This window comes from Notamacropus eugenii, chromosome 4, assembly GCF_028372415.1.
Source record: "Notamacropus eugenii isolate mMacEug1 chromosome 4, mMacEug1.pri_v2, whole genome shotgun sequence".
Lineage (NCBI taxonomy): Eukaryota > Metazoa > Chordata > Mammalia > Diprotodontia > Macropodidae > Notamacropus > Notamacropus eugenii.
In genome coordinates, this window is record NC_092875.1 from 295,149,543 (window position 1) to 295,173,413 (window position 23,871).

Sequence of the window (23,871 nt, forward strand, 5' to 3'; positions counted from 1 at the left end):
TATTATTTTATCCAGCTCTAGAAAATAATTGTCTGGTAGTTTAATTGGTATGGCACGCCACCATTTCTTTTCACAAATTATGTTGTCCTTTCTGGGGGAAGGAAGAGGAAAAGTACATTCTTTTAAAAAGTGTTCTGCAGTTTCTATTAGTTTACAAGAGTAACAGTAAACACGATGATAGTAAAAGAGATAATATTAAACTGAAAACAAATCTTGTGTGTGCACGTACACACACATACAAACACATTTTTTTCCTGTTAATAACTGTTTCTTTTACTTTTACTTTTTTTACTTTCAAGACTACTCAAGCATTTTGCACACAGGATACTAAATAAACAATGTGAATAGAAAGACTTTAGTTTAGACAGATTTATACAAATTAGCAGAGGCTTAACAAAACCCAGGAAGTAAAACACAACTGGGGATTAAAAGAAATAATATACATATAGCACCTGGTAAACCTTAAAGCTCTATAAATGCCAGTTATCATCAATTCTGAAAAGTTATTGAAAGGAAACATAAAAACCTCAAATATTTCCCTCTCCTCTCCATTAAAAAAGCAGAAGGTTGGTAAACATACTTTTAAATTTAAAATGAGAACATTTCTCATTTCAATTACAGCAAATTCTCAGATCTGGCCATTTGGGGGAGAAGAATGCTAGGGATGGATGAGAACTGTGAATTATAGGTATCTTTAAATCTATTTTTATTCTATTAAGCTCATAAAGTATCATGAACTAACCAGGGGTGGGAAACCTGTGACCTTAAGCCACATATGGCCTTCTAGGTCCTTGGCTGTGGCCTTCTGACTGAGTCCAAGTTTTACTGAACAAATCCTTTTATTAAGGGGAGTTGTTCTGTGAAGTTTGGATTCAGTCAAAGGGCTGCCCTTGAGGACCTAGAAGACCACATGTGGCCTCAAGGCAGCAGGATCCCCACCCAATGAAGTTTAACCAGGATAATGTCCATGTAGTTTCTTGGAACTTCTTAACTCATGTAGCCCTTACTCTCTCTGTGCCATTCATTCTGGCATTTAATCACAGCCTGCCTTATGCAGTTAGCAAACTTTCTTTTGAACTAGCTTGCAAGCTTCTAGGTGGGAGGAGCAGGCAGGTAGATGATGCAGTGTATAGAACACTGGCAGTGGACACAGGGGGATCTGAGTTCAAATCTACCCTCAGACATTTACTACCTGTGTGATCCTGGGCAAGTAAAGTAACTCTTTTTGTCTCCATTTACTCAACTATAAAATGAGCTGGAGGAGAAAATGGCAAACCACTCCACTTTGCCAAGAAAATCCCAAATGGGGTCACGAAGAGTTGGACGCAATGGAAATGACTCACAATAAAAGCAACAGATAAGAGGGAAGATGTTTCCTTTTAATTATTCTTATTGCCTCAGTGACATTTTACTGCATTTTCTAATAGAATACTTCCTTGAAGAAACACTGGCAATGATTTTCTAAGAATGAGGGCATAAAAGCAGTCAAAGATGGGGTGAGGGGAATGTGCACATAAAACTACTTTTCATAAAGAGACATTAACATTTTTTCTTTTTTATATTCTCACAACATTATGACATTGGAATTGTGAAGTATACAATAATAGTTCTGAACTCACAAAACCACTGTATAGTTCAAATGAAATTATTTATGTAAAGCATTTTGCCTACTTTAAGAGTTATATAAACCTGAGCTATCATTATTAAATAGTACTACTAAAAACTGCCCCATCTTGCCTTTGGAGAGGGAGTAAGCTAATGTAAATGCTCTAAACATATATGACCCACATGATACAATGCAGGAAGTGTTCACATTAACACATTATAATTTTATTTAATCACCGTTTACACATTAGCTTACACTTGGCTTAGTGGAAAAAACATTAGATTAGTAGTCAGAAGAACTCTTCTGTTTTGCATTTCAAGGTCTTTACAGCCTGCCCCCTTCTCTACCTTTCCAGTCTTCTTTTTATATTACTCTATATTAGAGCCATATCGACTCTGTTGTTCTTCACAATGATCTGCCTTATCTCTATGTCTTTGTATAGACTGTCTGTTCTCACTTCTGCCTCTTGGCACCCCTAGCTTCCTTTAAGACTCAGCTCAAGTGCTACTTTCTGCATGAAGCTTCTTGCTGGTCCCTCCAGCTGCCGCTGCCTTCCCAGCCAAGATGACCTTGTGTCTGTTATGTGAGGGTCTTAAAAGTAATCTATAGCAGTGACTGGTTCACTTTTGTCTTTGTAAGCCTAAGAATAAGCACAGTGCCTAGGCATAGTAAGTGTTTAATAAATGCTTGATGACTGGTTTATTTCAGGTCTCCCCCTAAAAAATCTATGAAGTGAAGATGTTGTACCAGATGATTTCTAAGCTTCTTAGTTGCCCTAGATCTTATTCGCTGATGAAAATCTTAGAGATTTTGAAGAAACCGGTGGCAGCTTTGATGGCTATAAAACCAAGTACACTCACACTGCTGGTAATATGTGATAGTTCTTATTACTAATACACAGATCCCATATTTTTTTAAATTCTCAAAATTCTAAATTTGTATAAGTGAATTGTTTCATAATTCTTGGTGAGTTATTTGAAAACTTATGGAAGACTTTGGACTAATCTTCACTTTAACACTACAAAAAATATCCAATTTTACTTGGGCCTTTAAAATGGAATAAAAACTGTTCTGCCAATGTCTATCTAAAAAAGACGAACATAAAAGCTAAGACAAAGACATAAGATAAAAAGAATTAAATTATATTCATTTTTTAAAGTAAAGGTCTTACTATATAGGTGACATTTAAAAAGTGAACAGATAAAAGAACAAGCCAAATTTTCTGCCATGTGGTATGAGAAGGTAATCAAAGTGAAAGGTATCACATGTTTTTCAGTAATTTTAGTCAAGAATTAAAACATAAAGCAATGAGATCCTTGTTTGATGAACATAAAAATGAAATAAATTTCCTCAACACTGCATTTTATGCTACTTTCTCACTGGCTCAGACACATACAAAAGTATTGTTTGGCATATCTCAATGCATTTTCCTAAATTTTTTCCCACTGAAGTTATGAACAATTCTAACATAAATGATATATAATCCTCTGTTTGAAAGCTGAAGAGAAAAATCAATAAAACTCCTACAATTCAATTAAGTGAGCATTTATTACGGATGTACTTTGTAATGATGAGCTGTGCTTAGTTTTAAGGAGTATAAAGATGAATATGAAATGGTGCCTGCTTTCAGTACACAAATAAATCCAGTATTGCAAGAGATCTGATCTGAGAAAGGGTGAGATCATGGTCAGGTAGGAGAGCAAAGAAAACATTATGATGAAAGTGACATGGAGTAGGTTTTAACTTAACTTAAATAGCAGCCCAAGTCATTCTAATACAGAAGTTAATCTGAAAGATCTGTAGAAAAGTAAGAGCTAGAAGGGAGCCCTGTCCTTCAAAATAGAAAATACATAACAAATGCTTCTTGTCTAGATTGAGTAATCTAATTAAATTCCTATGTAGAGATGAGGAAATTGAAGTAACAGAGTTATTGCCACAGTTATAACTTACCTAGATTTTTGACAGTGTTTGACAGTCTGACATGATATTCTCTTGGGCAAAATGGAGGAAAGAGGGTTAGACAATAGAGAAGTTAGGTGAAGTAAGTATTACCTGAATGTGCAGACCCAAAGAGCAGAAATTAATGGGGAGGGCAGAATGCGATTTCAGCCTTTCAATATTTGAAGGACTGACGTGAAAGAAGGATTGGACTTCTTGTGTTTAGCCTCAGAAAGTAGAACCAGGAGTACTGGATGGATATAGTGGCATGGAAAACTTCCCAACAAGTAGACTTATCCAAAAGTGCAACAGGCTGGTTCTGAAGTTTGTGGTTTACTTCTCATTGGAGGTCTTTAATCAGAGGCTGAGTGATCAACTGACAGAAATGTTAAAGGGGGCATTCCTCTTAAGTATGGGACAGATTAGAAGGCTGAGGTTTTTTTTTTCAGTTATAAAATTCTGTGATTTTGCATAAAGGATGCCTATAGAATTTTCAGATGACAGAGGTCCAGGAGGGAATATTTTACTTACAGACTGACTGTAAAAGGATACTATAAGATCTCAAAAGACTTAAGTACTAGGCACAGTCTAATAAAACTAAACAAATAATTGTAACATCTTCAAAAAATCAACTTCATAAAATTGCAGAGACATGGTTAGACAGAAGTTCATATGAAAAACAATGAGGGTTTAATAAACTAAATTCAATAGGAGTTCACAGATGGATATGGCATGTATGCATGCACACACAGGCTTATAAATGTAACGTTAGGTTACATGAAATGAAACATATCTAGGATTAGAGTGGGAGGGGGAAGGATAGATAATCATCTTGCTAACTCTGCTAGAATGCATAGGGAATACTCTGTTCAGTTTTAGGCATATTAAGGTATGACATTGATAAGCTAGAAAATATTACCAGGACAATGAAAGGAGTTCAGATCATGCCACATGTGGGTCAACTGAAGGAACTGAGAATTAACCTGGAACTTCTGAGTCATGTGAGCAACAAGACAGAGGACTAAGCATTTTCTATGATCCCCATGATCTCTCAAACCTCTCCAAAACAGAAATTATGTGCTGAATGGAAGACTGGGAGTGACAGCTATGTCCGCTAATCAGTGATTAGTCCAAAACCTTCAAAAAGTTTTCAAATAGCCTACAAAAAATTTATAGAACAATCCATCGATACATACTGAGAATTTTGAGGGTTTTTTAAAAAAAGTTTAATTTGTGTATTAGCTCATGAGAGTGCCATGTGGAGGGGATATTGATTAGACTTGTTCTTTTTGGCTTAGGGGATAGAATTTGGTACAACATATGGAATTTATAAAGAGGCAGATTTGAGCTTGCTGTAGGGAAAAACTTCCTCACAATTAGAGCTATTAAAAAATGAATGGGCTTGCTCTAGAAGTGGTGAAATCTTCCTTTTAAGAGGTCTTCAAACTAAAGCTATTATGTATGTTAAAGAAGGGGTTATCCTTTAGGAATGGGTTGGACTAGATGACTTTTGGGGTCTCTACTGATGCTCTGTGATTCATGGTCCCGTGCACATTCCACCTTTTCCATAATTATCTCAGCTAGAAGTCAGATTCTGTATGTCTTCCCCAATAAATGTAAGATTCTTTGAGAGCAGGAACTGTTTTATTTATGTCATTGTATCCTCAGTGCCTACCACACAATAGGCCCTTAAAAAATTCTTGATTAATTGGAAAACCATGGCACCTATGTCATCACTCAATCAAGATGATTTTTAGTAGTTGTGCAGCCAGATTTATGGAAAGCTATGTACAAGTCAAGGGGCCTCTGTAGGTGAATTTGTAAAGGCAAAGTCTTTAGTTTCTTCCTACTTCCTTTTCTAGCATCCCTGTTGAGAACAAGGATAAACAATGCTGAATAAAAGTAGGGGTGGATGTGCCCTACTTCTAGACATCACAGAACAGTGAACATGGAAAGTTTATAATGGAGTACCAAGGAAATGCTGGTCTGTCTCCATTGTGGCTTTGGGGTAGAGATTAAAGGCAGCAGAAAAAGGCACGTCTGTCATATCAGGTATGATAAGTTAGGCTGACCTTATTATTCAAGGATAATCAGAATCCTATCTCTTGTTTGAGTTTATGTTACTCTCTGCGGCTTCTTCCAAATGGAACAGAACCACATGAAGTCAGCTCTGTCTCTATGAATTCTGAAAAGGTAAAGATTTTGAGGGAAATTTCATCAGTTTCATTTCTCTGTAGGTTATAAAAGTGAACTGGAAATTGGACCTGGAAAATATAGTGATAACTAGATCCCTTTGGAATTGTTTATCCTCTGTGCACCCAGGCTTCACTGATGAGCACTTAATCTTTCTGAATCACCTGCTTCCTTCACATTTAGGGAACAGGAGTAGGGAGGAGCAGTAGTAGTAGACATTTTTCCTTTAGCTATCTTCTTCCTCTTATGTCACATACCTTCCTTGCCAAAAGTAACCGATAACAAAGGTTAAAGCTGACAAAAGATATATAACCTCTAGAATCGCAAGGCTAAGAGGTTATATAATATAGTGCAGGAGTTCTTGACATGGGGTCCATGAATTTGTTTTTTAAAAAATATTTTGATAGCTATATTTCAACATAATTGGTTTTCATTGTGGTCCTATGTATTTTAAAACATTTTTATGAGAAGGGGCATTTTACTTCACCAGACTACAAAAGAGATCCAAGACACACAAAAAGGTTAAGAACCTCAGATATAGTGGAAAGAGGTGAATTTGGAATGAAAAGAAATGACTCATTGGTTGGATTAAACAATCTCTCATCTCTAAATTGTACATTTCTGCTGGCCATGTACATGGTAAAGCTGAGTGAGTCTCATCTTCTATTCTTATATTAAGTCTCCTGAATTGGTGGTCTTTTCTGAAGTATTTTTCCTCTATATATTAAGTGACGCTGCTCACTATTGATCTTCCTCTTCTCTTTCTGACCTTTTAGTTTTTTGCTAAATCTTTAATCATATCCCACCCACTAACCATTAGTGTCGCTCAAGACTCTATCCTGAGTCTTTTTCTCTTTTTTTCCTTCTATGCTATCTCATTTGATGAGTTTCCATAGGTTCAATTATCATCTTTATGCAGATGATTCCTAGATCAATGTATCAAACCTTAATAATTCTACTGATCTCCAGTCCTACATCAAAAACTGCCTTTAGGACATCAGGAACTGGATATCCCTTTGACAATTAGATGGAATAGTGGATAAAGTGATGGATTTGGAGATGAGAAGAGCCAAGTTCAAATCCTGCTTCACATACTTACTTATAAGTATCCAACTTCTTTCAGTCTCTGCTTCCTCATGTTGCAAAATGGGGATGACAATATCTCCCTTACAAGATTATTGTGGTGATTAAATGAGATAGATAATATATGCAAAACACTTTGCAAAAATTATAGATACTTAAGTGATAACATAGATATGTAGTGATAGAGATGCTACCTCTTATTATTGTCTCAAACAAAACATGTCCAAAACAGAATTTTATCTTTTCCCACAAGTCCTCCCTTATTCTGAACTTTTCTCTTACTACTGCCAAGAGCACCACCATTCTCCTAGTCACACAAGGTCACAGGTTTGGTGTCATCTTCCTTATTCTCATCCCACACACACAATCCATTTCTAAATCTTATCCTTTCTATCTTCACCAAATCTCTTAAACCTGTTGTCTATTTCCTACTCACATAGCTATTACTCTGCACAAACCTTCTAGTTGGTTTCTCTTCCACATGTTTCTTCTGACTCCAACCATCCTCCACTTCAAAACCTGACCTCTTCCTACTTTTCCAATTTTCTTAGATTTTACTTCCCTTCATACAATCTGTAATCCAATTAATGGTTGTCATTCAGTTATTTTCAGTCATTTCTGAGTCTTCATGACCCTACTTCAGGTTTTCTTGGCAAAGATACTGGTGTGGTTTGCCATTTTCTTCTCCAGCTCATTTTACAGATGAGGACATATGTGGCAAACCGGGTAAAATGATTTGCCCAGGGTCACAAAACTAGTAAGTATCGGAGGCCAGATTTGAACTTAGGGAGAAAAGTTCCCTGACTTCAGACCCAGCATTCTAGTCACAGGGCCACCTACTTGAAATTATTCAAATATGTCATTCCATTCCCCATTTCTACGTCTTCGCACTGATTGTTCCCCATGCCTGGAATGCTTTTCTCCCTCACCCCTACCTCTTAATTTCTCTGGCTTCCTTCAAGACTGAGCTCAAGCCCCACTTTCTGAAAGAAGTCATCCACCACCCCAACTGCTAATGCCTTCCCCTCTCAGATTATTTTCTAGCTCTAGGTAATCTTACTTGTAACTTAGTTACTTTATGTGTCTCCCCATCAAAATGCATCCTTCTTAAAAGTAGGCACAATTTTTGCCTTTCTTTGAATTCTCTTCGCCTCTCTTTGAATTCACAGTGCCTAATGCATAGTAAATGCTTAATAAATGCTTGTTGACTGACTAATAGTGCCTCTGCCAACAAGTTCAGGCTCCCCAAACACTTGCTGCACCAATCCCTCCAAACAGACAGAGAGAAGTGATTAAATTAAGACCTGGCATGCCACTTGAGAAAACTGGCCAACCACTAATGTAGAAGAATAAACAAACAGTTAACTAAGAAAACAAAATCAGATTGAAGTCCAGCACACACAAATTGCTAGCAAATTTTGAAAAAAATGTATTTTAATAAGGAAAACTTTCCCATTTAAACTATTAAATACAATATTATAAAAGGTAAATATTTACTTGTCTCTAGAATAGTCTGAATTGTCATAAAAGGGACTAAATTATAAAATGTAATTGGTTAAATTAGTTTACTTTTATTATACACACAGAAAAGATAAGGGAAATTAGTTTCAGTATTAATTGTGTGCCCTTTCTAGCACTTTTTATTCTTTCACAACTAAAACCTGAATTAAATACTTATTGTGAATTTAACATATATAAAACATCGCGACAACTGAGACCTAGGAACAAAATGACTAAAAAATCTGGTTTGCTTTCATACTTAGGAAGTCTTTGTACTAAAGCTGAACAACTTACATAAATACCTTTGGCATTTGTTGGATCCTATTCCTAAACACAATGTTCATATTTCATCTATAATAAGAAAAGCATCTCAAAGATTTGCAAGGCACTAGTCTTGCAAGTGTCCAGTTTGGTGTCTTGAGTAAAGTGAGATTGGTAGAGTCAGCTTAATCCATAATGGAAAGTTGTGTGCAGAGCACATAATTCAGCATAGTCTGGCTGACCCGCAGCTGCTCTGTTGAGGAGAGAGTACAAGCTCTGTGAATATGCACATTAAATTCTCCCACTCACAGGGAACCACAGCTACTATAGGCCACAGCTGAATTTTAAATGGATGGCACTAAGCATTTTGATTAAGTATTAGTCTCATCACACAAACAATACCACATGCAGATTTTTTTACATTACAAATATAGTAAAAAAAAAAAAAAAGGCTATATGAAAAAATTTCACTATATATTTACTTATATATATACTTATATATACTTGAAATATTGTTTATGATTTAATATTTTTGATGAACACTTAACAACCACAATTCCAGAGGACTCATGAAACATGTTATATACCTTGTAACCAACAGATAATGGACCTGAAGTACAGATTTAGATTTTTTTTTACATGCCTAATACAGGTATTTGTTTTGTTTGACTATGCATATATTATGAGTTTTATTTTTTTCTTTTTTAATGGGGGAGAGGTGGTAGGTGAAAGGAAAAGAAAATTATTTGTCAATTGAAATAAATGTAAATTACAGTAAAACAAAATGAAATACGCGCTATAATTCATACCTTTAGACACAATGAGATACGTTTTGCTGAAGGAAGCATTGTAACAATGCTTGCGTCTCTATGGCTGAATCGTTCCAGTGTGTCACAGTTTTACGATCAGGCCCTTTCCTCCAGTGTTTCTAAAACAGTACTCCTAAGTTCAAGACTGACTGCAGTCTTTACATTGTGCAGGGCGTTTTGTTCCTTGCTTTCTGAGTACAGATACATTCGCTGTTTAAATGAAAAGAAAGTTTGTGGCTGGATAATTTAAGATAAATATATTTTTAAATGTTCTAAACATGTGGATAGCTGCAGAATCCTCTGAAGTACTCTAATCCAAGATTGCCTTTGTATTGTCAGAATACACTAGTCTTCCTCCCTTCTAATTACTGGGACAAATGGCCACTTTCATGCCTACATTTGTGAATAAGTTGGAAGTTGTATGATTGTCAATAAATTCTGATAGGAAAGTATTCATTGCAGGTTTGTGATACATGGCAACAGAAGATGATGCTGATGCTGATACACACACACACACACACACACATCCATATACATATATAAAATTAAAGTAGGTAATATAATGGTTTTTGCATGTTTATCAACCTGACTTGGAAAACAGACTTTAGTAAATTTACACTTGAAAGGATGAGGGTTGGGATAATAGTATCATCCTCTGCCCTGTGCTCCTAAACCACATAATTATATACAAATTGTTAGATCACAGCATTATATAGAAGAATTATTCCCTTAAAGGGGAAATGGTCACGAATGAAGCCTTTTATACGGGAGAAAGCATAACTACACAGATAGAAAAATGAATTTCTTCTAAAGTTCCATAGTCCATTTCAACTACAAGAGGTACTTGGGAGGATCTAGAGTAGTTTTTTTCTACTTTTCTTGGGAAATGGCCAGCCTTTGGTGACGAGTGGAGAATTAAGTTCAATGATACTGTATTAATATGCAAAGCTTATAGTACATACAAAAGTTGCTATACCAATCTCTAACACAATGTCTACTGTGGTTAATACAATATCTTGTCATTACACCACGGGCTCAAAGCTGTTTATCTACTCATGGTTTGCTTTTAAAGGCCCAAATTAATAATACTTAATATATAATGTCTCCTGTCTAGTTTTTCTTCCCCTCCTCATTTTCTTTTCCTGTGTCTAAAAAATATTATTGGGGATTTACTGTTTATATTGAGAAATGACTTCACGTAGATTTGATGGTGGAATGGGGTAGGGCTAAAATCCTACATACTTGAGATATATTCATAACCACAGATTGTTCTTTGGCCCTGTCAGTGAGACTTAACTGCCTCTTCTTAAATCATCTCTCATTCTGTTTTCCAATTCCTTTCATTCTTCATTCTCTTCTCTTTTTATCTCCTATTAATCCTAATTTCTTGATTTTTTCTTCTATACTTGAATCCTGAAGGATGAAGGAAAAGATCACAGAGATGGCAAAGATGGTGCAAACAACATACCACCTTACCGTTGCTTGCAGACTTTCAGGGTGGGAGAGCCTACTACATCTTGAAGCAGAACTTTCCATTTCTATATAACTCTAATTGTAATGAAGTATTTCTATAACTTTTGCCTCATTTATTACTACTAGTTCTGCTCCCTGGGACCTCTTCCAGAAAACAACTATCATATTCTCCTTGAGTCTTTTTTTTAGGCTAAATATCCTCAGTTTTTCAAGCAGTTCTCTTATGACATGACTTGAAATCCTTAACTTGTCTACTCACTCACTTTTGAACGTTCTCTACCTCATCAATATCTTTCTCTCCAACCTCCCCACCCCTCACCCCTAGTCCTCCAAACTGGTTCTTTTGAACTGGATTTGGCTATCTTGTTCAGGCTGGATGTAGAGTAGCCACAATCCTATTGCTGGTCAGAGCAAAGATTCTGACAAGCTCAGTTAATTACCTTGACGAGTACATCCCTCCCCAGGCAACTCAGTGGTTCCCCCCACTCCAACTTCTGAGGGCTGGTTTCCTGTATTGAAGTCAGACTTAGTGCAAACATGTGATTGGCTTTAGCTCTACTGCAGCTCAAAACTCCTGGGCTGAAGCAATTCACCAGCCTTGACTTCCTCAGCAGGGATTATACGCATGCTCCATCATGCCTGGGGTTCAATATCCTTCCCAAAATGTGGCACCAGAAATAAACACAATACTTCAAATATGGTCTGACCAGAGCAAGAATTCAGCTAGACTAACCATCCTCTAATCTCAGACAGTAAGCTTCTCTTAACATACCTTACAATCACATTATCTTTTTGGACTACCATATTCACATTGTTACCTCATATTGGGCTTATGACAGTCCACTAAAGCCTCAGGTCTTTTCAGAGTAACTGTCATCTAACAGTAACTTTAAAGAATAATCTTTGCATATGCTCATGAAAGGAGTACTAGAATTGCACATATCTTTTTACACTCCACTAAACACCAACTCAACTGTCATCAATAGAATGCATTTAAAACACACGCCCATGTATAAAACCCACTATGACCTCAAGCGTCTCCAGGAATTCCAGACTTAAGAAAGGAACAACAAATTCAGTTTTCTTAACTCTCCCTTACCTGAGTTTTCACCTGTCTTATTAGTCTCAAGGGCTATCACTGGCACTGTCTTGAATACCACCTCTGGTAATAGGGTCATCTCTATCCTCTGATATAATCACTGGTAGTTTGCTCAAACTATTCTTATTCCTTCTCTGGTTGTGGTGGGAAATGAAATAGTACAAGTCCAATATATAATAGTTATTAATGTGTTTTAAAATACTGCTCCAGGAAAATAATCTGGCAAGAAACCATTAATAACATTACGAAAGATAGCTCTAAATCACGAATAATAAAAGAAATACAAATTAAAATTCTAAAATTTCACTTCACACAACAAATTAGCAAAGATGACAAAAACAGAAGTGGTGAATGTTGGAAGAACTGCAGGGAGACAGGCATATGAAATCTACATTGTTGGAGCTGTGAATTAACCCAACCATTCTAGAAAGCAATTTAGAATTATGTTACAAAAATAGTGACCAGAATATTCATTCCCTTGACCCAGAGATTATGACAGACATATATCCTGAAGTCAAAGACAGAAAGATACCATAAACACAAAGATATTCATTGCAATACTTTTTGTGCTACCCAAGAATAGAAAACAACACTGATGTCCATTGACTGCAAACTGGCTAAACATTTTGTGGTCCATGAATGTCATGTGATATTATCATACTACAAGAAATTATGAATATGAAAAATTCAGCAGAAAATATATGCATAATTACTAAACACTTCAAATGGAAAGAACAACAAAACAAAACTGAACTGTGTAGTCAAAATAACCAAGCTTAACCCTGGTAGGGGCAGGTAAATGGCACGCTGGACTTGGAATTGGGAAGACTCATCTTCCCAAGTTCAAATATGGCTTCAGACACTTATTGGCTGTGTAATCCTGGCCAAGTCACTTAACCCTGTTAGCCTTAATTTTCTCATCTCTAAAATGAGCTGGAGAAGGAAATGGCAAGCCATTCGAGTATCTTTGTCAAGAAAACTCCAAATGGAGTCATGAAGAATGAGACATAACTGATTCTGAAAAACGACTGAACAAAATCCCTGGAGACGAGTCAAGAATGCCTCCCTCCCTTATTGGCAGAAGTGAGAAACCATGTGGAATGTGTAATATTACAGACACTGACACAAATGATGTATTCCTTAGTTTAGTTTAGCTGTCTCTTCCCTCTACTAATTTTTTGGGTAGGGAAGAGGGGAGGGATATATTTAGAAATGAAGATGTTATAAGAAGAAAATATATCAATAAAAACAATGTTCACAAAGAAAAAATAACTTGGCAAGACTAGGTCTCGTACCTCATGGTAGTAGCAAGTTCACTTTGGATCTATAATGTATGCTGACTCAGTAAGGGCTTTGAATGTTAGAAAGCCTGAATGATGAATAATAAATGAAAAAAATAAATTTAGCATATTAATCTTGCCAGGGATTTCTATTTACCTTTCCAAATTGCCTCCACATGTCAAATTATAATTATCAGCATGGATTATTTTTTTTAAATGAAGGAGTTATAACACAAAATAGCCTTTCAAAAAGATAAAAAAATGTTCATCATGTTCCTGTTAGAGTTCTTTAAGATCATATGATATGATCTTTTGTATAAGGTCTAGGTTGGCATATTTTTCTCCAGACTATTCTTTAATATTAAAATGATATTCAGAGGTAAAAAACTGAACTAAAGTCATCACAGCTTGAATAAGTAATTAAAGGAAAAACATTTGATTCCTTTAATTTACAAATATATAAAAGAGTTACTCATGTAAATTGTAACATGTAAGGATTGTATAGTTATTAAGGAAAGCTTGGTTTCTTAAGTTGGTGCCTAAATCTTGAGCTACTGCTTCCTTAGATGTGTTGTCATTATAATAACCAATGCTAACAAGGTTGACTTAATTAAGGAAAATTGTACCTTTAATATTCATTTCCATCTTTTCTATTCATGAATACCAGATTTCATGGCAAAATAAATTATTACAAACAAGGAAATCAGTCTTTAAATAGTGGTCAACATGTCTGATACAACACAAATTAGAAGCACCCACCACCAAATTAAACCTAGAGAAAGCACAACATCTCTAGTCAAAGAAAGAGCTTTTAATTGATTTTAATTGTAATTTCCTGTTGGCCATAATCTATGTATTTAAATTAATTGGAAAGTTATTTTTAGTTGTGAAGAGTTGTGAAATTTCTTTTAGAAGAATTTTAAAAATCTTCCAAAAAAAAATACATTGCACTATTTATACTTTAGTCTACAATGGTTAAGTTTTAATTTATGTGATTAATTCCAAGGAAATCTAAATAGATTGGCAATTTTAAAAAGTTTAGCCACAGGACAAGCCACTATGACCAAAAGGCAATTCATTTTATCCTGACCCTCTTCCATTCCTTGTCTGCTCTTCAGACGTTGTTGCCAAGTACAACATGAATGGAGGGTGGTGGTGGTGGCAATAGGAACTCTTTTGTTATTTTTCTAAATAGAGCTGATGGCACATAACATCAATCCCTCCATCGCTGTCATAGATAGGTTAATTTTAACAGCCACCGAAAGAACCAGTCCAGCTATAACTATTAACAGATTTTAATGCTTACATGTACATTATTCAACATGTTTAGGCTACATCTGTTAAGACGCAATGGAAAAAAAAGCAGCACTATTTAGACAGGCAGGGTTGCTCAGTTGGGAAAGAAATTCTGAATGGATTGGCTATTTAGACTCTTTTGAATACATTGATTAATGCTATAGCTTTCTACTTTGCTTTAATTATGTAGAACTAAATGTAGAAATCCAAATGCTTTTATTAGCAACTTCTAAGCTGTACTTATACAATATTACAACATTTCAGTAGCCTTCTCTCTTTTTATATTTGACTTGTTTTCTTCAATTCTCTTCCGAGATTCTTTAACTTATTGTCTACTTCAGGTTTTTTTTAAACATAGACTATTATGGTTTCACTAAGTTTTTCTATACAGTGTCTTCATTTTTAGATTTCTGTTGTTTTAGTTTATTAAGGATTTTTTTAATTTGAAGAGGCAGGAAAAAGAGGTCCAACTAGGGTTTCCTGATATTGGAATAGAAAGAAATCTCTTTGTACATTGTTGCCATTATAGATTATAATAGCATTTTATAGTCAAGAGTTCTTAGTTAATTCTCTTCATGCCTTTCTAATGGTTACTAGTTTTACTTGTATTCCTGGAGACATACACACACAAAAATTAACAATTTCCAATGACATAGTGACAGAATCAGAGTCAGAAACCAGGCCCTCTACCAGCCACTACTCTACATTCCATTCCATAGGATGCTTGGCCTCCTGTGGCCAACTGGCCCATTATTGCAATGAAAGTACTACATAGCATAGGAAGAAATGAAAGTCATATTTTAATCAATGTACAGAAGTCCAAGTAAGACACATTGGATATAATTATTCCTCTTTTCTCCCCTTTAAATAACAAGTATACAGCTAGAAAAACATGACATTCCTCTCTCTTTAACTGGAAAATGCCTTTTACTTATGCCTTGTGCTTATTTTTCAACATTAGTTTCTCTAGAACAACCAAGACACTGCAGCCAAAATCAAGGAGTTCTTCAGTTACTTGATGATTATCCCTCTCCCTAAGTCCTTTTATTATATAACCCTCTGTTTCTACCTTGTATGGATTTTTTCACCCAATATTCAGAACATGTAAAGCTCAGATTGTACTACTATTATTTCATTAATTTCCCCTTGTTCTTTTTTTTAATTGGACCGTAATTTTATCAGTACCAGTTAAGTAGGCAACACTCTGCCAATGCAGATCGATACCTATTCTCCAGCTTACTTCTAAGACTTGCTTGGAGGCAATGAGAAGTTAGTTGACTTGGCAGGGTCACACAGTTGTTGTGTGTCAGATGGGAGACTTGAATCCAGGTATTCCTGGCTCCAATGCTTTCCCTAGAGCTTAGTGGGACACATTTGGTTAGTGAGCATGTCGTGGACCTTAGTCCAATAGAGATGACAGAGAAATTGAACAGATAGGAGTAAAAATAGGTAAGAATAGTATCATGAAAATGATGGGGTTGAACTAGGTTCCTTGTAGCTCTAAGATTCTATGATTATCTTTGCTTCCAGTCCACATTAGCCATCAATCAAATTATTTCCTAAGGCATCTCAGTTAATAAATTTGGCACGTTAGAAGGCAGTAGCATAGTGATAATATACCTAACAACAATACTTCATGGAAACAAATGAGCTCCTGATTTTCTCTCTAATTTATTAACAGGGTGTAGGAATCAAGAGAATTAAATTAAATATTTTTTACATAGTCCAAGGATATTTCTTCTCCCTCTTGTATTATATGACTTCTGAAATCCCTTCTAATTGAGATTGTGACCATCTCAAAATTCATCCTTTTTCAACCAGGGCTGATAGTAACTCCAAAGACACAAAACAAAATACCATGGGAGAAACAAGTTATTGCGTTGGGGTCTTATTAATATAAATGTTACCTTTTGGATAAATAAAAGAGACCCACCAAACAGGGAAAAGCTACATGGGACAGCTAACTACCTGACTCTTTTGTGGTTTTACTTGCAAATAGTTTTTACTTATTAGTTAGCAATTAATGCTAATTAACAAACGTTAAGTGGGAAGGGAATAAAGGAAGGGAACAAGTATTTGTTGAACATCTACTATGTGTAGGCGCTGTGCTAGGCACTTTTACAAATATATTCTTTTGATCCTCTCAACAACCCTGTTGAATAGGTAATTATTATGATCTGCATTTTACAGTTGAGGAAACTGAAGCAGACAGAAGTTAAGTGACCAACTGGTATGTCAGACTACTAGTATGTATTTGAGGCAGCATTTGAACTTCCTGATTGCAAGCCTGGTGCTCCAGCCACCTAGATACCTCTAAGCTAAGTAACTTCCTTTCATGGATCAGGAAGCATGTTTTCAAAAATCCTCAGAGGAAAACTCTCTTTGTGTACAGCACAGAGATAGATTAGCTTTCCATGTTGATTCTCTACTTCAGAATCCACAAGTTGCTTATAGTGTAGATGGCTTACATTCTCAGACTATCCTCCTGATGTAGTAAGTCACTCTTATGTACATCTTTCAGATAAACATCATTGACTTATAATTCAGAAGAGCAATTTCTCCTCAAAAGTCAACTTGACTCTAAGGCAAAATATGAAAGGAAGTAATGAAGAGGCTCTTCTCTGAGTTTATGAACTATAAAATCCTTGGAGTGTGGGGGAGGTTAAAGCTAAAATATTTTTAGATACAACCACTGGATGAACTGCGAAATATAAATTAATCAATAGCTGCTAATTGATTTCCCTCTCTCTTACTGAGAGAATGACCTAGTGGTTTAATCAGCAGGAAAGTGGCCAGAGAGTCTGGTTTCTAACCATGTCATCCGAAGTGCTTAATTTTTCTGTACCTTCAAGAACAAGATTCAAACTAATAGCCATTAGATGAACAGGGGAAGAATTAACTGGAAATTTTGACTCAACAAAATGTTATAATAATGCATAATGACAACAATGTACATAGTATCTTTTCCCCCAAGCAATATTTTCAGAAACTCTAGCAAGACATTTTCCACCCTTTCTATCTCTCTTTATTTTTTAAATTAAGAAAGCCATACAAAATATACAAAATTAAGAAAGCCTATACAGAAATATAAAGGCTGGGACACTGCACAGAGAAATTGAACTGAAATCATAACAGGTAATAAAAACAATACCATTCCTTCACATCTGTAATATATACAATAAAGGCAAAGAATATGGGAGAAAAAGGAAATGAAGAATATGAGTCAAGTATAACAGGATAGCTTTTAAATGTCCAAATTTAATGTTTAAAATGTGTGTTAATTGATAAAAGTATAAGGTCTTACACAAGCAATATCAAAGAAATAGAAATGGATTCCTGTGTCCTGAGTGGCCCTTTAGAATACTACAAATGAACATTATCTATGCTGCATTGGATTTTTATTGATTTTCTCAAATATTTCCCAATTATATTTTAATCTAGTTCAGGCAGCCCCAGGGAGTTTTGTGGGTTTGACACTTTTGCCTTGCCTGGCACCACAGGTGAGCATAAAGTGTGGACTGAGTGTGTGAACACCAGAGGAAATACATTTTTATTGACTCTTTCCTTTCCCCTCGGATCAATTATATACTTAGCTTAATCATACGATGGAAAATGTATGAAACCACATTTTTCTATTATCATAAAAAAATTCATTTGGTAAGAACATTCTGAGTTTTCTTTTTTGAGAGGTACACCAAAGATCCTCAAACAATACAAAACAGAGTTCTGTGCCCATAACTTCAAAAAGAGCATCACTAAAGTCAATGCTGCCAAGAGCCCAGGCTGTAATTTCAAATAAGTATCTAAATACCGTGGATTACAGGTCTAATCTGACACAAGCTTTTGCTATTTTCTGACTTATTTTCCTCATTCAAGTTAATTTCCCCAAATTTAAGCTAATCTTTTAAAGAAAGTAAATAGGATAAGGATATAAAAATCTTTTGGTTAAATTCCTATCACATACATCTTTTCCATATGCCCAACACTTGCTGCTTCTAATATATCACTAGGTCCATGAGGTAAGAATCAGCTGAAAAATTTCCAGGTGTGAAATTAAAAGTAAAACAAGATATTAGGTTTAAAAAGAGGTGCAGTGTTAACAAAATCAAAAGATTAATGTTGTTGGTAATTGCTAATCATTACTAAAAGCAACATGATGTAGTAAAACTAGAAGCACCCATGGGTGAATTAAGGAAGTGAAATTTGACCTATGAAACCAACATAAAACCTTATGATTGCAGGAAAATTAAATGGCAAGGAAAGATAAAAATAAAGAGATGAGGAATTTGAGAAACTCTGAAGAAATGACCTTGAGATACAGGGAATATGGAACAAGCTCACCTCCACTGAGGACTATGACTGTTGCCCTAAAATATTTCATTTCCTCCTGCTGCCAAGAGCTAAACACTAAGAAACCCTGACCAGTCCCACTTTACTCTGACTTGGGATAAGAAAATGTAAACTTACGATAATTACACTGGGAAAAAGAATTTTCCAAATACTCTCTAGATTTGTTCATTCTCTTATCAACCCTTTTAAATTAAGCTCTTACAGAGGACATTCTTATGCACTCATATGCAGTCTATCTAGTAAGTGTCAGAGGTCTCTTCAGATCTCAAGTGTCCAATATTTCACCCTGACGCATTCTTTTGAACTTCCTCCTTTTGAATATAACCTGCATATCTCCTAAACTATTATATTCTTTCCAACTATTTCTTCAACTTCCCCAAACTAGAAGTATCTGAAAAAGGACAGCCTTACCTTTTGGCTCCCCGTTGTTATTTCAAGACCATTCCTCTACTACAAATTCTCAATAACCTCTTTTCTCTTTTGAGGTCCATGCTGTTATTGACAATAATAAAATTTATATACATTAACATTTTTAAAGTATTTTAAATGCATTCTCTCCAGTGACTCAACAATTCTATGAGAGAAATATCTGCCCCCATTTCACATCAGTGCCAGATTCAGTCTCTCTCCACTCCATCTTTTTCTGTGTCTTGTGGGGATTTAAATATTCCATCTTAACAACCCCTTTACAATTTGAACATAAAATTCCCCAGTGCTAATGATTTCTATACACACTTCAGTCATAGAAAGGCATAGTGACACCTTAGACCTTATCAGTTCCCAGAACAGCAAAACCTCTAAGATCCACAGCTCAGAAATTCTTTATTCTCACCACAACCTTCTATTCTTTTACCTCTCATTTTTTTCTTACACTAAATTTATTTAACACTACATGTATCCATCTTTTTTCCTTGGCTCATCCTTATTTTCCCATTCCATCTTCCTTATACTTCATTTATCCCTCTATTCCCTTGTGCCCCAGTGATCTTCCACTTTAATTCTATTACCCTAGAATTCCCTGCCTCTCTGTCTTACAGTTCTGACCTTCAGATCCTCATCCCTTCTGTCATATTTTTCTTTTCCTTCTTGGGGCTTTAGAATATCACAGAAAGAGAGAAAATCATTAAATGCAGCTGATGCCATGTGCTATATATTCATGGCACAAAGCTTCAGATGAACCTTTGCTGGTACTCAACAACAATCTTTTACCCTCACCAAATGCCATCTCTAATTTTCCACAGCCAATGTCCTAAATCTTTTCATTTTTCTCCAACTCTACTCTTAATGCTTATAGCACATGATTTAGCCTTTCATTTCACTGTGAAGACTGTTGCCAGCCAACCTGGACTTCCATCTTCTGTTCTCCAAACTCAATATCATCAACCATTTTCTTCTCTGTAAATGAAAGAGAAGGCATTCTGCCTCTTCACTAGGGTTACACGAATACTCTACATGAGTAATTTTACAGAGCTCTTCTTTGTTCAAGGCAGAAAAATGAAAATGGATGTTTGTATTTGATACCTTTCTCAATAGATCAATATTGTCTTCCTGGAACATAGAATACTTGCCCCCTATTGTAGTATTTCAAATGTTCTGTGTTTGGCAGTGTTCCTAAAAGCACCGACAGTTAACTTTTTGGTGGCTGAACATAAAAGTGGAACCTGATTAAATTTTATTACAACATTAATTGGTAATCTGGCAATTTAAAATAAGAGAATTTTTATAACATATATCTTTTTGGCAACAGAAACCAGATTTTCTAAAACTGTAAGGACATAATCTTCCCATTACTTGAGAATATTTATTTTTCTGTTTCACCTGTACTTAGTATTTCTAGAAACTTTTAAAAGATGTCCCTAGCAGAATCACATCATTAGCATATTCTAATTGCTTATATAACCTGGTGAAATACTTATTTTGCTATTACATACCTTGACGTTGCTATTTCCACTTTAGTTCTTGCCATAGCAGCTGCCCTTTGTGCACCCTCTATGGCTCGGTCCACCTTCTCCCTAGTTTTTGTGTTTCTTATTGGTATAAGCTGCTTCCTTATTCCACGGACCAGAACATTATTTTTATATTTTCCCTCTTCTTTTGAGCCATCAGGGAACACTGTACATCCATATCCATGCCTCTTGTTATTGAGCCATTCTCCTTCATACTTCATCCCATTTGAGCGCTCACTAATGCCAAAACCATTTCGTTTGTCATTTTTCCATTCTCCCATATAAGCTTCTGTTGTTGTAGCATCAACGTGATCTTCCATTGGGTAATAATCACAATCACCATCTCCAAAACTAATTGTTGAGTTGGCATCACTGGAGCTAATTCTGCTCATAGCTGCATCACTGCGGACAGAGCTACGCTTACTTGAGATTGATGACTTGGATTCAGATTTTCTAAGTTTCATACTACCAAGGAGGGATCCTCTTCTAAATAAGCCTCCTTTTTTCTTACTAGTCATTAATTCAGCATCAGTATGGAAATTCAAGACAAACCCACCTCTCGTTCCAGCTGGGCTATCAGAGGTAATGTCATGGAGTACACTGCCATTGCTCTGCTCACTGCGTAGAGAAGCCAGAGATGTTCGAAGGGGTGAGCGGATCACAGTAGCCATGCCATAGGGTACACTCTGGCGCACACCATATCCATGTCGCATCCCTCCAGTCCATTGTCCCTGATAAGTACCTTTGAAAGACCAAGGTAAATAAAGCACAGAATGAGTTTAGTCTGGAAAAAGGAAATGAAAATAAATTATCTATGACCACAATTAATTTTGCTAGATTTAGCAGTAAAAAGAGACAATAATATAAATTTGTAACACACGTGGGAGAAAAGAGTCAATGGGTATAATCAGGCCTAGAGATTTTTAAAAAATTTAATGTTAAATTGTAACACCTATTCTACTTTCTGGCCTACTTTGTAAATGTAATTTAAAATGTCAGTTTTAGTGCTTTAACTTTTGTCTTATTTTCAAAAACCTAGTAATTGCCTTTTCATATATAACTTTAAACATGAGAGATGGCACAGAACAACGGACCACAGAACAGCGGGCCCAAAGTTGGTCTAGTAGTCAGGAAGATTTAATATCAAATTTCCCCTCTAATAAATACCATCTGTGTGACTTCTGGCAAATCCCCTAATCTCTCATTACCCCAGACAAACCTTTAATTCTGTAAATTACAGATGTGGTGGATGGAGTTTCCATACTAGAAGATCTCTACACTGATGGCTGCCTTAGATGTCTTAAAATAGGGAAATCATCTACTAGAGAGCAAAAACTGCTTTCAAATGATAAAAAGCTTTAAGTTTGGGAGACCAAACTCCCTCTAGAGAAGCAGGAAGAATGAGAAGATAAGAAATGTATACTGTCTGTGAACTGTTTTGTGTTAATAATTCAATTAGAAAGCAATCCTTTTATTAAGATTAAACATGGATTAGGATTTCCTACTAGCTACTATGCTTTTCAGGCAGTTAGGCAGTGCCCTGGGTGGAGGGCAGGGTCCAGCCTCATATTTCTGAATTCAAATCTAGCCTCAGACACTTACTAGCTGTGTGACCCTGGGCAAGTCACTTAACCCTGTTTGTCTCAGCTTCCTCATTGGTAAAATGGTAAAGCACTCCAGTCTCTTTGCCAAGAAAACCCCAAAAAGGGTCACAAAGAGCTGGACAAGACTAAACAACAACAAAACTAAGGTTTTTTTGTTTGTTTTGCAGGGAGGGGAATGAGTTAAAGGTGAAACTTTATATTCATTGTGTTACTGATCTTAAATAAGGGCTTCCTTTCATTTTTGCTACAATATTTATGCAAAATCTATCTGGGGAATTGTGGGATTATTTTGTTCCAGTGTGAGATTTAGCCTAGCTTAAATTATAAAAAAAATTCACCTTCTCCTTAACAAACTCTTTGGTTTGAGTTTCTCAAATATGATTCTTCTAGATTTCATCTTGATTCTAGTATTTGGGGTTTCCTTTGCTGACTCTTTCCTCTAGTCTGTCTTACTCAAAATTCAACACTAGGCTTCTTAAACTTTTCCTTCTTTCAGATATTTCATCTGTTCACTCCCATGGCTTCAAATACACCAGCACATAGCAACTCCCAGAAATATACCTCCCACCCTAACCGCACCCTTTACTATCTATAGAGTCTCCCCATGTGAAAGTTACTAACATAATCGTCTCAAGTGAACAGACTGTCCTCTTCACCTAGCTTTGATATCACTTTTCTCCTCTCATTCAAACATTTACTAAATTATATTATTTTCTTATGCACTTGTTCCGGTCTAACACATCTTTCCATCCATATAATACCTTTATCCTCATTTTGGCTCCTAGAATTCACCTGGACTACTACAATACCTTTCTAATTGATCTCCCTCCCTCTAGTATCTCTTCAGTCCAAAGTGACTGATATTCCTAAAGCACAGATATGACCATATTACTCTGCTAACTAAACTAGAGTGGTTCCCTATTATCTCTAGGAGTAAACAAATTCTTCTGTTTGGCATTTAAAGTCCTTTGAAATCTAGGTCTAGTCTACCTTTCCAGATGTATTGCACATCACTTCCTTTCACAGTTTACATTCCAGCCAGAGAGGCCTTCTACCTATTCCCTGTTTGCATTTAGTTATATTGCTACATGTTTCCCTCCCCCATAAGCAAGAACAGTTTCATTTTTGCATCTTTCTAGTCAGAACCCAGATGACATTATTCACTAATCTGCTGCAAACCTCTTATAGCTTTTTTTTTTGTCATTAGCAACAATTAAATAAATTTTTCCCTCATTCAAATCTAGTCAGAACCAATTATTAAATTATCTCCCTTCCTAGTTCTCATCTCCAGAATGTTACTGTCTTCCAAACATGTTTTCTTCCTGTGCCTAAGTTTTTTCTTCTTTCTTTTTCCTCATAATACTGGTACAAATCTATTTAATAACCCATTGCAGAATCATATGTCCTACCATCCTTCTAATAGCTATTCCAAT

At 35.7% G+C, this 23,871-nt stretch overlaps 1 protein-coding gene across 4 annotated transcripts in view; it reads right to left on the reverse strand.

Moving 5' to 3' along the window:
• The window catches only part of JPH1 (junctophilin 1), a 96,587-nt gene that overhangs the window by 66,211 nt on the left and 6,505 nt on the right, over positions 1-23,871 (reverse strand). For all 4 annotated transcript variants that reach the window (XM_072604909.1, XM_072604908.1, XM_072604907.1 and 1 more), the window contains exon 2: positions 20,820-21,576. In XM_072604909.1, the coding sequence (XP_072461010.1) occupies positions 20,820-21,576 (757 nt within the window). The remainder of the gene's footprint in view (positions 1-20,819; positions 21,577-23,871) is intronic.